General features: G+C 50.3%; 1 protein-coding gene across 1 annotated transcript; it reads right to left on the bottom strand.

Annotated features, from left to right (window-relative positions):
* Positions 1-13,884: 13,884 nt before the first annotated feature.
* On the bottom strand, positions 13,885-14,310 carry CITED1 (Cbp/p300 interacting transactivator with Glu/Asp rich carboxy-terminal domain 1). Its single transcript, XM_073642328.1, has one exon. The coding sequence runs from the start codon at positions 14,308-14,310 to the stop codon at positions 13,885-13,887; it is 426 nt and encodes a 141-aa protein (XP_073498429.1).
* Positions 14,311-15,920: the final 1,610 nt, after the last annotated feature.

Raw genomic sequence — 15,920 nt, 5'->3', positions numbered from 1 at the left:
GAGAGAAATTTAGCTAGGATGAGAGGGGCATGGATGTTCTCCCGGGGCTCCCACGTTCTCTCTTCAGGACCAAACCCCTTCCAATCTACTAGAAAAAAGGTCTTCCCTCTTACCCTTTTGGTGGCCAGAATGTTCTCTACCTCAAATTCGTTTTCAGCGGAAACCGGAGCAGGAGGCGTACCTGTAGACTTGGAAAAAGAGTTAAGTACCACAGGTTTGAGGAGAGATACATGGAAGGAGTTAGGGATCCGCAAGTTGGCCGGGAGTTTCAATTTATAGGCCACCGGGTTGATCTGACTGATGACCTCCAGAGGCCCTAACTTATAGGAAGGAATCTTGAGCCGGACATACTTGGACGAGAGCCAGACCTTATCCCCTGGACGGAATTGAGGAGGATCCAGACGTTTTTTGTCAGCATGTCTTTTCATACGCTCGGATGACAGAAGGAGTGCGGATCGGGTACTCTCCCATATGGAGGAAAATTTGTTAACAAGAGATTCCGCAGCCGGATTGTCCACCGAGGTGGAGACGGGAAATGGGATCCGAGGATGCTGACCGAAGACAACAAAAAACGGGGATTTGGAGGAAGATTCGCTCTCGTGATTGTTGTAAGAAAATTCGGCCCATGGCAGGAGATCCACCCAGTCTGAATGGTGGGCATTAACGAAGTGCCGGAGGTAACTGGTCAGGTTCTGATTGATCCGCTCCACTTGACCATTAGACTGTGGGTGGTAAGCGGAGGAGAAGTCCAGGGTGACGTCTAGCAGTTTACAAGTGGCTCTCCAGAAGCGTGAAGTGAACTGTACCCCACGATCCGACACGATGTGGAGGGGCAGGCCATGAAGACGGAAGATGTGGCGGATAAAGTCTTTAGCCAGCTCGGGTGCAGACGGGAGGCCTGGCAGGGGAACGAAATGAGCCATCTTGGAAAAGCGGTCAGCGACCACCCAAATGACCGTACAACCGGCAGAGACGGGAAGATCAGTTATAAAATCCATTGCTATATGCTGCCAGGGGGCAGCAGGTACTGGGAGCGGAAGGAGGCGACCGGCTGGCAGATGTCTCGGAACCTTGTTGCGGGCGCAGGACACACAGGCAGAAACAAAGTCTATTACGTCCTTGTGCAGGGTAGGCCACCAGTAGTGCCGGGAAATAAGCTGGAGGGTCTTTTTCTGACCGGCGTGGCCAGCTAGTTTAGACGAGTGACCCCAGTGTAGGATCTTCTCCCGATCAGGTACTGATACGAACGTCTTACCGGGAGGGAGACGATTTAGACTCACGGGAGCCACCTGCATTACTCTGGCGGGATCGATGATGTGTTTCGGTTCCTCCTCGAGATCAGACACCAGAAAGGATCGGGACAAGGCGTCCGCCTTAATGTTTTTGTCAGCCGGGCGAAAATGAAGAATAAAATCAAAGCGAGCAAAAAATAAGGACCACCGAGCTTGGCGCGGGTTAAGTCTCTGGGCATGCTGGAGGTAAGCCAAGTTCTTGTGGTCAGTGTAAATTATTACCGGGTGAAGAGCCCCTTCGAGCAGGTAACGCCACTCCTCCAATGCCAGCTTAATGGCCAATAACTCTCGATCTCCTATGGAATAGTTGCGCTCAGAAGAGGAGAAGAGTTTGGAGAAGAAGCCACAAGTTACCATACTCCCGGAAGATGATTTTTGGGTAAGTACCGCTCCGGCTCCAGAGGAGGAGGCGTCAACCACCAGGAAGAACTGCTTGTTGCCATCTGGGCTATGCAGCACCGGGGCGGAAGAGAAGGCCTGTTTTAAGGAAAGAAAGGCCTCCTCTGCTTCGGGCGGCCACTCTCTGGGATTAGTGCCCTTACGGGTGAGCGCGGAAATTGGGGCAGTCCGGGAAGAGAAGTGCGGAATGAAGAGGCGGTAGTAGTTGGCGAAGCCCAGGAACCGCTGAATGGCCTTCAACCCCTCCGGTCGGGGCCATTTCTCGATGGCAGACAGTTTCTCTGGATCTATTCGAAGGCCGGTCTGAGAAATAATGTAGCCCAAAAACGGAAGCGAGGTCTGCTCAAAGAGGCACTTCTCATATTTAGCGAAGAGGTGATTCTGCCTGAGCCTGAGCAGGACCTGACGAACGTCTCTCCGGTGAGTCTGGAGATCCGGAGAGAAGACCAAGATGTCGTCCAGGTACACCACTACGCAGGAGTAGAGAAGGTCCCGGAAGATGTCATTGACCAACTCTTGAAAGACGGCAGGAGCGTTACAGAGACCAAAGGGCATTACCAGATATTCATAGTGGCCGTCCCGGGTGTTGAATGCAGTCTTCCATTCATCCCCTTGACGGATACGGACCAGGTTGTACGCCCCACGGAGGTCCAGTTTGGTGAAGATTCTAGCCCCCCTCAGACGATCAAATAATTCTGGAATGAGCGGAAGGGGGTACTTATTCTTCACCGTGATCTGGTTAAGGCCTCTATAGTCTATACAGGGACGGAGAGAGCCGTCCTTCTTTTTTACGAAAAAGAAGCCTGCTCCCGCCGGGGAGGTAGATTTCCGGATGAATCCTCTGGCCAAATTCTCCTCAATATATTCGGACATCGACCGGGTCTCAGCAGCGGACAATGGGTAAATACGCCCACGGGGAGGCGTAGTACCGGGTAACAGGTCGATAGGACAGTCGTATGGTCTATGAGGGGGTAATGTCTCTGCCTCCTTTTTATTAAAGAAATCAGCAAATGACCAATAGGGAATCGGAAGTCCAGGTAGATTAGTTGGGGAAGGAGAAGGACGGGCGGGATGAACAGGAACCAAACAAGTCTTATGACAGTCCTGTCCCCAGCGAAGGACTTCTCCGGTCTGCCAGTCAAGCATGGGTGCATGTCTCTGGAGCCAAGGTAGACCTAGTAAGAGGGCGTGAGAGAGTCCAGGCAGAACATGAAAAGAGATGCTCTCAGAATGCAGCATTCCCACCTGCAGAGTTACGGATTCGGTGATGAGTTGGATGGGACGTGGTAAGAGGCCCCCATCCACAGCAGCGACAGATAATGGTATAGCCAGAGGTTTGGTGGGAATGCGGTATTTTTCTACCAGGGCCTGTGAAATAAGATTCCCGGCCGCTCCAGAGTCAAGTTGGGCTAGTTCGAAATAACGATTCTCCCCGCAGATAATTGAGACTGACAGCAGCGGAGATGGAGAGGATTTATTCTTGTCTAGGTCGACCTCTCTGAGCGAACCTAGACACAGGCGTTTCCCGACCTCTCCGGACAGGTACGGATCCGGTGCTCCTTACTGCCACAGTAGAAGCAGCTCCCCTCGGCACGGCGTAAGTCCTGATGGGTTTTGACCATCTTGGTCTGGTCGACCTGCATAGGCTCAGGAGAGTGTACCTGGGGAGAGACGGAGGGAGTGACGGGTTTCTGAAGAGTAGGAGCTAGACGTGGAAACCTCCTCTCACGGGTGACCTCTTTGGAACGCTCCTGGAACCGTAGGTCAATCCGGGTGGCAAGAGTTATTAGGTCATCGAGAGTGGTAGGAATGTCCCGACCGGCAAGTTCATCTTTAATACGGCCGAACAGACCCTCCCAGAAGACGGATACCAGAGCGTCGTTATCCCAGGCCAGCTCCGAGGCAAGGGTACGGAACCGTATGGCATATTGGCCCACGGTGAGATTTCCCTGACGGAGGCGTAGTAGAGATGATGCGGATGAGGTCTTCCGTCCGGGTTCGTCGAAGACTTTCCGGAAAGCCGTGAGAAAGGCAGGCAAGTCGGACACCAGGGGGTCTCCTCTCTCCCATAGAGGATTTAGCCAGGCCAGGGCCTCCCCGGTGAGATGGGACATGATGAAGGCAATTTTGGCCCGGTCGGAGTTAAACTGGTGGGACAATAGTTCAAAGTGCAGGGTGCACTGGTTTATGAAGCCCCTAGCTTGAGCGGGGTCGCCTCTGAAGCGTGGAGGTGTAGAAAGCCGGGGTCCGGGGCAGGATGCCATGGTATTGGTGGGCAGCGGCGCTGCCGGGCTGCGAGTCATGACACTAGCGGTGGTTGCTGGTGGAGCAGTCAGAGTGTCCAGGAAAGAGTTGACATTCCGCAGATGACTCAGGATGGACTCCTGTTGGGACCTCTGACGGGACAGTTCATGACATAGGTCCGAAAGCGAGGGAGCTTGGGTGCCACCGGGTTCCATGGCCCGAGCAAACTGTAACGGGTCTGGGAGGCGGAACTTCTGAGCTACTATACAAGGGGGTGGTCCTAGTAAGGGAGCGGGTGGCGACCAGGGAAGACGGGCAGGCAGTCACAGCAGGTGACCGGGACAGTCTCTGAGTGAACGGGCTGGAGGTCACGGCAAGTGACCGGGGCAGTCTCTGGATGAACGGGCAGGAGGTCACGGCAAGTGACCGGGGCAGTCTCTGGATGAACGGGCAGGAGGTCACGGCAAGTGACCGGGGCAGTCTCTGGATGAACGGGCAGGAGGTCACGGCAAGTGACCGGGGCAGTCTCTGGGTAAAGGGTAAGTACGACCTGTGGCGGCTGATGGTAGACGTGAGCTCCCAGGTGAGCAGGCGAAAGTCTCTGGATAAACGGGTGGTCACAGCATGTGACGGCGGAGCCTCCAGGAAGACCAACAGACAGGCGGCAGATGAGCGCTCCCAGGTGAGCGGGCAGAAGTCACTGGACAGGCGGGTGGTCACAGCACGTGACGGCAGAGCCTCCAGGTAGGCTAGCAGACAGGCAGCAGATGAGCGCTCCCAGGTGAGCGGGCAGGAGTCACTGGACAGGCAGGTGGTCACTGCACGTGACGGCGGAGCCTCCAGGTAGGCTAGCAGGCAGGTAGCAGATGTGCGCTCCCAGGTGAGCGGGCAAGCTGGTCCATAGACAGACTGACAGGAGTTGGAAGGCAGACCGTCGGACCTCAGGCAAGCAGGCAGGTAGCTGATGTGCGCTCCCAGGTGAGCGGGCAAGCTGGTCCTTAGACAGACTGACAGGAGTTGTAAGGCAGACCGTCGGACCTCAGGCTAGCAGGCAGGTAGCAGAATATCAGGCAGGAATAAGACAGCAAGCTGGCAGGAATCTGGCAGGTAACTGGCAACGGGACCTGAGGGCTGAAGCAGAGTAGTGAACAGTGCAACAACATTGCTCGGGCACCTCCATTTTGGAGGAGGTGCCTTATATATGGTGAAGTCCTCCGGCCATTGGCCGGGAACTCCTTAGGACGGCGCGCGCGGCCCCTTTAAGAGGGAGGGAGCGCGCGCGCGCCCTAAGCACAGTGGCCGGGAAGGAGCGCGCGCTGCCAGCAGAGCGGGAGGAGGACGCCGGGCTCGGAGCAGAGGGGTGAGGGGAACAGCGTCCCTGCCTAGCAGAGGGCAGGGACGCCGGCGCTACACTCACGTTTAGTGGCCAGTGTCAGGCAGCTGCTGCAAAGGCAAATAAAATAATGGGATGCATTAAAAGAGGCATAGATGCTCATGAGGAGAAGATAATTTTACCTCTATACAAGTCACTAGTGCGACCACACTTAGAATACTGTGTACAGTTCTGGTCTCCGGTGTATAAGAAAGACCTAGCTGAACTAGAGCGGGTGCAGAGAAGAGCGACCAAGGTTATTAGAGGACTGGGGGGTCCGCAATACCAAGACAGGTTATTAGAGGACTGGGGGGTCTGCAATACCAAGACAGGTTATTAGAGGACTGGGGGGTCTGCAATACCAAGACAGGTTATTAGAGGACGGGGGGTCTGCAATACCAAGACAGGTTATTAGAGGACGGGGGGTCTGCAATACCAAGACAGGTTATTAGAGGACTGGGGGGTCTGCAATACCAAGACAGGTTATTAGAGGACGGGGGGTCTGCAATGCCAAGACAGGTTGTTAGAGGACGGGGGGTCTGCAATACCAAGACAGGTTATTAGAGGACTGGGGGGTCTGCAATACCAAGACAGGTTATTAGAGGACTGGGGGGTCTGCAATACCAAGACAGGTTATTAGAGGACGGGGGTTCTGCAATACCAAGACAGGTTATTAGAGGACTGGGGGGTCTGCAATACCAAGACAGGTTATTAGAGGACTGGGGGGTCTGCAATACCAAGACAGGTTATTCGAGGACTGGGGGGTCTGCAATACCAAGACAGGTTTAGAGGACTGGGGGGTCTGCAATACCAAGACAGGTTATTAGAGGACGGGGGGGTCTGCAATACCAAGACAGGTTATTAGAGGACTGGGGGGTCTGCAATACCAAGACAGGTTATTAGAGGACTGGGGGGTCTGCAATACCAAGACAGGTTATTAGAGGACTGGGGGGTCTGCAATACCAAGACAGGTTATTAGAGGACTGGGGGGTCTGCAATACCAAGACAGGTTATTAGAGGACTGGGGGGTCTGCAATACCAAGACAGGTTATTAGAGGACTGGGGGGTCTGCAATACCAAGACAGGTTATTAGAGGACTGGGGGGTCTGCAATACCAAGACATGTTATTAGATGACTGGGGTATCGGCAATACCAAGACAGGTTATTAGAGGACTGGGGGGTCTGCAATACCAAGACAGGTTATTACAGGACTGGGGGGTCTGCGATACCAAGACAGGTTATTAGAGGACGGGGGGTCTGCAATACCAAGACAGGTTATTATTACACTTGGGGTTATTTATTGTGGAAAAACGAAGGCTTAGGGGGGATCTTATTACTATGTACAAGTATATGAGGGGACAGTACAAAGACCTTTCTACTGATCATTTTACTCTGAGGCCTGAGACGGGGACAAGGGGGCATCTTCTAAACCCTGTATGTCCCTAGAGCTTGACCCTAGATAGGTAGGGATGAGCACTGGTCAGGCCCCACTACAAACTAAAGACAGCAAGGTAGACAAACAAAGGGGATTAACTTAGCTTAAGCAGACACCAGAGGAGTAATGTGGCGCCCCTGAGGGTTTAGTCGCCACAGAGGTACTACATCTCACCCAGAGGTGTGGTATCTCACTCTCGGGTAAGGAAGGAGTATGGCTCAGGGCCCTAACACCTTTATCCACTACAACACATTTCCGGGGGACAGGGCGAGATTGCTCCTTTGGGAGATCACAGTCCCTGATTCCTGGCTGGAGTGGGGGGGGGACCACCTAGAGAGGGGGAACCATGTAGTGGATGGGGTGGAGGAAGTAGATCCTGGGAGCACTTGAGTAGGAGCAGCATAAAATAGGGACACCATCTTAGGTCGGGGAATAGAGTTCGTTCAGTCAGAGGAGGAGAAGTGACAGGAGCAGAGGCTCTGTATGAGCTCTGCTCCAGAAGCGGGCCTAGCCTATGAGGCCCAGGACTGAAGAAGAGACGAGAGGGAGCAGTAAGGCTCCAGGAGTAGAAGAGAAGGAACCCTAGGGGTACGGGCCGTGCAGAAAGCCACCCGTACGCCCGCTGCTACCAGGAGGTAGAGGGGTCAGGCCAGATAAGGGGAACCGGTCCCTCAACTAGCGGAGAAACAGCAAGGCTCAACTAGAAACCAGAGGCTGCAGCACTTTATGTACCATAAGCTAAAAGTCCACACCGGTCCCACTAAGAAGGTAGCCACATAGGACCCAGGGGACGGAACACACGTCGCCCGCCAAGGCCTGAGGGTACCGGATAGAAGTGACACTGAGTGTGAGGTGCAGAGAGAAGGCCAGAGAGTGGACACACAGAAGGGGGTCCTGCTAAATACTCCGGAGTTACCTGGGGGTCGGCTGAACCTCTCACTGAGTGAGCACAGAACGACGAGGGCCGTTACATGGGTCCCTGTAACCGGAACTGCAATAACTGTGAGTAAAGATCTTGGGACTGCATCACACGGACTCTGTGTTCATTACTGACTCCCTGCACTAATAATAATAATTTTTATATAGCGCCAACATATTCCGCAGCACTTTACAATAAGCGGGGACATGTACAAACAATAAATTAAATACAAGGTGGGACAGTTTAAACAGTTACATCAGGAGTGAGGTCCCTGCTCACAAGCTACATTCTACAAGGAAATTGGGTGACAATAGGTGGAAAGTGCTTGTTATTTCAGGTCTGACAATTATAATAAATTGAGATTATCATATAATGCTGCATGATCCGGTCATCAGCCCGTATGTTCAAGTGCAATACTCAATTACCAAGTGCAGTTATCGTGTGCATGGAGGGTGTAGAGACAGATGAACAGTAGGGAGCAGATTCTGAATAGTATTTAGGAGGGAGCAGGGGAAAGTTAGTTTACTGAGTAGTTGAGGTGGTAGGCTTGTTTAAAGAGATGGGGTTTTAAAGCGCGCTTGAAGACATCGGGGCTAGGCATCAATCGGATTGTCTGGGGTAGAGCATTCCAGAGAACTGGCGCAGCACGAGAGAAGTCTTGGAGACGGAGGTGCGAGGTTCGGATTATGGGGGATGTTAGTCTTAGGTCATTTGTGGAACAGAGGGCACGTGTAGGGCGATAGAGATGAGAGAGGAGATATAAGGCGGTGCAGAACTGTGGAGAGCATTGTGGGTGAGAGCGATGAGTTTATATTGGACCCTGTAGCGAATGAGTAACCAGTGTAATGACTGCACAAGGTGGAGGCATCAGTGAAGCGGCTGGACAGAAATACGACCCTGGCTGCCGCATTCAGGACAGATTGGAGAGGGGAAATTTTGGTAAGAGGGAGAACGATCAGAAGAGAGTTGCAGTAGTCCAGACGAGAGTGAATAAGAGCGACAGTAAGAGTTTTAGCAGTTTCAAAAGTGAGAAAAGATCGGATTCTGGAGATGTTTTTAAGATGCAGGTGACAAGAGCGAGTGAGTGATCGGATATAGGGAATAAAGGAAAGGTTAGTGTCTAATATGACCCCAAGGCAGCGGGCGTGCTGCTTGGGAGTTATGGTTGAACCCTCCAAGGTAATTTCGATGTTAGGTAGAGTTAGGTTAGTAGAGGGGGGAAACACAAGAAGTTCAGTTTTGGAGAGATTCAGTTTAAGATAGAGGGAGGACATGTTAGAGACAGCAGACAGACAATCCTTGGTATTTTGTATTAGGGTAGGGGTGATGTCAGGGGAAGAAGTGTATAATTGGGTGTCGTCAGCATAGAGATGATACTGGAACCCAAATCTGCTGATTGTTTGTCCAATAGGGGCAGTGTATAGAGAGAAGAGGAGGGGGCCTAGGACTGAGCCCTGCGGAACCCCGATAGTAAGGGGACGAGGAGAGGAAGAGGAGCCGGCAAAAGATACAGTGAAGGAGCGGTCAGAGAGGAGAACCAGGAGAGAACGGTGTCCTTGAGCCTATAGAGCGGAGCATAGTGAGGAGCAGCTGGTGATCCACAGTGTCAAATGCTGCAGAGAGATCCAGGAGAATCAGCAGGGAGCAGTGACCTTTGGATTTGGCTGTTAGTAGATCATTAGAGACTTTAGTGAGGGCAGTTTCAGTGGAGTTTAAGGCTGTGTTCACACGATGCGTATTTCATGCGTTTCCGCGGCGTTTTTGCAGTTGCGTAAACGCCGCGGAAACGCATGAAAAACGCATGGTAGAAGGGAAGCAATGTTCCCCAATGGAAATCCGCATGTGCTGTGCCCATGATGCGGATTTTTCCGCAGCGTTAACGCTGCGGTCAAAAATCCGCAGCATGTCAATTAATTTTGCGGAAACGCGGCGATTTCGCCGCCATTGACTTGCATTAGAACGCGCCAATTCCGCAAGACAGCATTTGTACTTGCGTAATTGGTGCGTTCTAATGTGCGGATGGTACCCGGGTGTGGAGGAGAGGAGAGTCTCATCCACACCCAGGTACCATTAAAAAAGCTGTAAAAAGAAGAATAAAATAAAAAATAAATGTATTCTTACCTTCTGTCGGCCCGCGCAGCGCTCCCGCTTGGTTCCCGGCACTTGCAGTGAGTTGTAGGACCTGCGGTGACGTCAGAGTCATGTGACGGGTCACGTGACGCTGACGTCGGCAGGTCTTTCAATTCAAAGTTGCCGGCAGCCGGGAGAACGGAGTGAGCAGGACAGCGCGGGCCATCGGAGGTAAGTATATACACTCTCTCGGTTCACACTGTATAAATCCATGCTGTTTGCATGGATTTATATAGTGTGACCTAGTTATCAAGCACTTTCCAGGTGATGCTAACATCGCCTGGAAAGCGCTTGTCAATCTGCATGCGGAAACGCATGTGAATCTGCATGTGGATCCGCATGTATTCTGCAGGAAAAACGCATGCACAATCTGCATGCGTTTTTTCTGCCAGGGAGATGCAGAAATGATGCAGAAATTTTCTGCTTCATTTCTGCATCGTGTGCACATACCCTAAGGAGCGGAAACCAGATTGTAAAGGGTCGAGGAGAGAGTTATCTGAGAGATAGCGGATTAGATGGGAGTGGACCAAGTGTTCCAGGAGTTTAGAGATGAAAGGAAGGTTAGAGACAGGTCTGGTCCAGGGGTGGCTTTTTAAGTAAAGGGGTTATGATGGCATGTTTAAATGAGGAGGGAAAGATACCTGAAGAAGGAGAGAGGTTAAATATTTTAGTCAGGTGAGTGGTGACCACCGGTGAGAGAGACTGCAGGAGATGTGAAGGAATGGGGTCACTGTTGCAGGTTGTAGGTCGAGAAGAAGCGAGGAGCTGGGTAACTTCTTCTACTGTAACAGGCTCAAAGATGGCAAGTGAGCTTGAAGTGCGGCAGGGAAGGGGATCCAGGCACTGAGGAGATTGGGCTAAGATGTCCTGATAGATGTGGTTGATTTTTTCTAGTAAATAAGTGGCCAGATCCTCCCCGCTGAGGTTGGTGGTGGGGGTCTGTGCTTTAGGTTTCAGGAGGGAGTTTAAGGTTTCGAAAAGTCGTTTTGGATTGTTGGACATTGAAGTGATGAGAGTGGTGAAGTAGGATTGTTTGACCAGATGAAGGGCAGAGTTATAGGTTTTGAGCATGAATTTATAGTGGATGAAGTCCTCTGCTAAAAGAGATTTTCTCCACTGACGCTCAGCACACCTTGAGCAACGTTGAAGAAAACGTATTTGCATTGTGTGCCAGGGCTGCCGTTGTCCGTGTCGGGTCTTTCTGCGAGTAGAAGGAGCTGCTTCATCTAGGGCGCTCTTCAGTGTATTATTGTAGTGTGACAATGCTAAGTCTGGACAGGAGAAGGAGGAGATGGGGGCTAAAGATGTGTGGAGATTGTCCATAAGCTGCTGGGTATTAATGGTACGTGTATCCCTATAAGTGTGGTAAGTGGGGGTGTCCCGGGTCAGGAGACAATTCTTAACAGAGAAGGAAAGAAGGTTGTGGTCCGAGAGCGGGAGAGGGGAGTTGGGAAAGTCATCCAGTGAGCAGAGACTGGAAAAAAACAGGTCCAGAGTATTCCCGTCTTCATGGGTAGGAGAATTAGTAAACTGTGAGAGACGGAATGAAGAGGTTAGAGAAAGTAGGTGAGAGGCAGATTGGGAGAGGGGATCATCGATGGGGATGTTAAAGTCGCCCATGATGAGGGTGGGGATGTCACAGGATAGAAAGTGAGGAAGCCAGGTGGCAAAGTGATCCAAGAACTGGTGGGAGGAGCCAGGAGGGCGATACACAACTGCCACTCGCAGGGAGAAGGGTTTAAAGAGTCTGATGGTGTGGACTTCAAAGGAAGGAAACATAAGTGAGGGAACCGGGGGGATGACCTGGAAAGCACATTGTGAGGAAAGGAGCAGACCAACACCTCCACCCTGTCTGTTGCCAGGTCTGGCGGTATGTGAAAATTTCAGCCCACCAAACGAGAGTGCAGCAGCAGCGGTGGTGTCTGGCTGCTGAATCCAGGTTTCAGTGATAGCCAAGAGTTTAAGGGAATTAGAGAGGAAAAAATCATAGATGTAAGTTAGTTTGTTAGACACAGACCATGCGTTCCCGAGAGCACAATGGAAATCGATAGAGGGCATGCACTGAACGTTAATAAGATTAGCGGGGTTTCTATATGCAGCTGGAGGAGAGTAATGTATGCTAGTGGAGGGGGGCTCAGGGTTAGGGGAGATGTCGCCTGCGACTAGTAAAAGGAGAAAGAAGAGAAAGAGCAGGTGGTGCAATGATTTGTATGAACGTTTTGAGTGCTGTATGGAGGTAGAGGATGGTTTGCAGTGGGTGAGGAATGTCAGCAGAGCCTCAGAGTTGTACATGGGAGAGGGGAGAAGGGAGGGGCTGATGTAGAGTGAGTGCACAGAATGTGTTAAAGGGCGGCCGAGTTGTGAGAAAGCAGAAGTGAAAACAAATAAAAAGCAGATTGATAAGACTAATGCATAATGCAGTATGAATATCTTATGCACCTTACCTGTCTCCTGCCCTGTTCAACTGCCATGTATAACTGCACTACAACCACCATCATCCACCCACACTGCCCTGAAGCTACACTGTTCCTGTGGGGAGTTATATCACTCGTGCTGCAATACCACCTGCTTCAGAGGACTGTTCCGCAGCGGCAGCCTCATTAGCCGCACTCCACAGGTGGTGTAGGCGGACATTATAAAAACCTATACAACGAACCCCCTGGATTGACCGCCCTGAGTCACGGACCGGGTCACTGCCACTGTGACTACAACCCCCAGCATCTACCGGCCCAGCACCGGGTACCCCACGGCCCAGGGGGCACGTCAGTAACGCCAACAGACCTCCTAGAGCAGCAGAGAAGAAGCCAGCCAACAGCTAGTGCTCCAAGCACGCACAAAGTAGAAGTATCACCGGTGATTGCCTGGAGCAAACTGAGTGTTTTTAATTCCCATGAAAGGGTGTGTCAAGCAGCAGCAGGAGGGAGGTCACTGCTGGGTCTTAAAGGAAGAAGGATTAAGAAGGTGTCTGCAATGCCAAGCGCAGTGACTTTCTACAGCCAGATCCAGAGCGACTGTCTATTACACCTGACACACCAGTGACATGTATCAACTCCACTCGCCATGTTTGGAGAAAGAAGAAGGATGAATGCAACCCCAAGAACACCATCCTAACCGTGAAGCATGGTGAGGGAAACATCATACTTTGGGGGTGCTTTTCAGCAAAGGGGACATGACAACTGCACCGTATTGAAGGGAGGATGGATGGGGTCATGGATTTTGGCCAACAACCTCCTCTCAGTAAGAGCATTGAAGATGGGACATGGGTGGGTCTTCCAGCATGACAATGACCCGATACCCACACCGCCAGGGCAACTAAGGAGCGGCTCCGTAAGAATCATTTCAAGGTCCTGGAGTGGCCTAGCCAGTCTCCAGACCTGAATCCAATAGAAAATATTTGGAGGGAGTTGAAACTCAAACCTGAAAGATCTGAAGAAGATCTGAATGGAGGAGGGGGCCAAAATCCCTGCTGCAGTGTGTGCAAACCTGGTCAAGAACTACAGGAAACGTCTGACCTCTGTAATTGCAAACAAGGGTTTCTGGACCAAATAGTAAGTTCTGTTTTTCTATTGTATCAAATACTTATTTCATGAAATAAAATGCAGATTAATTATGTAGGAATCATGCAATGTGATTTTCTGTTTTTTTTTTTTTTTTTAAGATTCTGTCTCTCACAGGTGAAGTGACCTACGATAAAAATTACAGATCTCCATTCTGTGTAGGTGGGAAAACTTGCAAAATTGGCAGCGTATCAAATATGTATTTTCCCGACTGTAGGTAGCTATTACAATAAACTGCTTCCATTCACAACAATTTCTAAGTATTTAATAACAACGTTACATTATACAGGAGATAATTTACGTATACAATAAATATATGGATTATTTTTGAATAATCTGAAAATACACATATGCAATTAGCTTTCGGCCCAATGCAGAATCTGTACCAGACTCCCAGCTCCCGTGTACAATTGATAAAACTCATTCATGTGATAAAGCCGTTGCAGACATCACTACCTGTGCACCCACTAGTTATGCCCCTATAATGAATATTGTGTGTTTGTGTTGTTTTATGGCAGTATTCTTACAGGTACATTTCATTGCTCTAAAATCAACAACTGTTCTGGAGCAAATTCAAATTCATTTTGCCCCAACCAAAGCTCTGGAAGTTCGTTGGCCGTGTCTAGACCCATCTCCAAAACCAAAGATTTGAGGACGTCTTCATCTACCCGATCCAAGTCAAATATTCCAGCTCCACTTGCGAGGGACACCTGACTGCTCAATGCCCAGTGCTGAGTGGCGGCCGCTCCTTGATATTGGGTATTAAGCCTCTGGAGTTGCACACTAGCTCGGAAGTGCTGGGATGGAGTCAACCCAAAGGTGTTTTGCTTAGGAGCCGTCACCCCTTGTGATGTCAGGAGTCCTGCAGTCGGCATGGATGGGCTACCTATAACCACAGTCTTGCCATCACTTATGGCTGCTTTGGGGTAGTGACTTATTGCTACTGTTTTTCTGTCTTTCATTCTTGCTCCAGGATTTTAGCAATAGACACTGCAAAAAAAAAAAACATTCATAGATTGTAGAAAAGTCATATGTTCATTAGTATGCAAACACAATACCAGCTCCCCAATAGCAGGTGTAGATGATACTGAAATTTATAGGGATCTTTTAATACCCCTGCAGTGCACAGGGAGGCTGTTATAATGCAATTACACATCCTAAACATCATGGTCACATCGAAAGGGGAAAATGAATGTCACAGAAACTAGAGTCTAAGGCTATGTGCACACTGTGCGTTTTTTGGTGCGTTTTCTCCATGCAGAAATGGGCCATTGCAAAACTTATCCCATGATTTTCTATGACATTTTGCAAGTTCTGTGCAGATGATCACGATTTTTTCCTGACTGAATTTCATGTGCAGTAAAAGAAGCAGCAAGTCCATTCTTTGTGCGTTTTGGCCTGTGTTTTTCCATACAATGCATTGGATAAAAAGAAATGGCAAATGCGCAGAAAAAAAACGCATCAAAAACAATGTGGATTTTCCGCAGCATTTTTGCTGCAGAGAGGTGCAGAACCTTGCAGAAACACTGCAGAAATTTCTGCAAGCAATTCCTGATCGTGTGCACATAACCTAAGGGATAACGTCTCTCCTCGTGGAGAGTGCCAAGCTGGTGTGAGGACACTTATAGGCAGTGCAATGCTCCTCTGGGAAAATAAATATGCAAATTTTCTCTGCAGAGAGGAAGAAAACTAGAACTCTAGTGCCACCCATTGGAAGTAGCAATCTAAAATGCCATTATCGACCCTTTAATGAGCCTTGCCCCATGATTTTGTATGAAAGCCAAACATGTATTTCGGGGTGTTTGCTCCTTCTCAGTGCCAAGCAAGAGGTATGATTTGGCTGGTCAAGAGGCCTCTGACAGGAGTCTAAGAGGTAATGTCTCTTTATTAGAGGTTTGATATTGACTTTAAGGATTGCTACTTCCAATAGGTGGCGCTATTGGTTCAAGTCCTGTTCCTCTCGGAATTTGCATAGAACTAGAGTCATATAGTACAAAATATTAATTTCTCCAGATCTCTGTTACCTCCAGAACACAAATGGTTTTGCATATGTGAGGGTTTAGAGATTGCATTAGAACAAGTCTGTAAATGGAAACTGGTAGAAAATGTTGTTCTGCGCTTGGTGGGGAGGAAACTGCGCTGCACCTCTGGGTGGCTACTGTGTAATAGGTGGAAATGGGATGGCGTTTTACCTCAAGGCGACCTTGGGTGGACTGATCTGTACTAGTGTGAGGCATTAATAAGACTAGGCAGTGCTCAGGGCTGGATCCCATTCTCCAGGTGTCCAGTGGGCACCCGGTGGGGCGTGCATAGAGTTGTACCTCGTACCCAACTTGGCACTTTACTTTCCAGTGTATGAAGTGCCATGCTGGGTGTGATGTTGATTCTCCCATGATGGTCCAGGATTTGGCGTGGCAGCCTGGTCTCTGTGGTCTATGGTGAGGCACTGGTCGGCTGCTGTGTGTTTGAGAAGCACCGTAGCTGCCCTGACATTATCATTCTGGCCAGAGCTTAACCTGGAAGGACGGACGTCAGGGAGGGTCGAAGCCCAGGTGAGGAGCCTTGTACAGGA

This window comes from Phyllobates terribilis, unplaced genomic scaffold, assembly GCF_046119375.1.
Source record: "Phyllobates terribilis strain yellow unplaced genomic scaffold, ASM4611937v1 Scaffold_7__3_contigs__length_470593459, whole genome shotgun sequence".
Classification (NCBI taxonomy): domain Eukaryota; kingdom Metazoa; phylum Chordata; class Amphibia; order Anura; family Dendrobatidae; genus Phyllobates; species Phyllobates terribilis.
Note: the sequence above shows the minus strand (reverse complement) of the source record. Positions and strands in the feature narration are given on the sequence as shown.

Excerpts from the sequence above, each read along its gene's own strand:
- CITED1 (XM_073642328.1), bottom strand. The coding sequence starts at position 14,310 with ATGAAAGACAGAAAAACAGTAGCAATAAGTCACTACCCCAAAGCAGCC.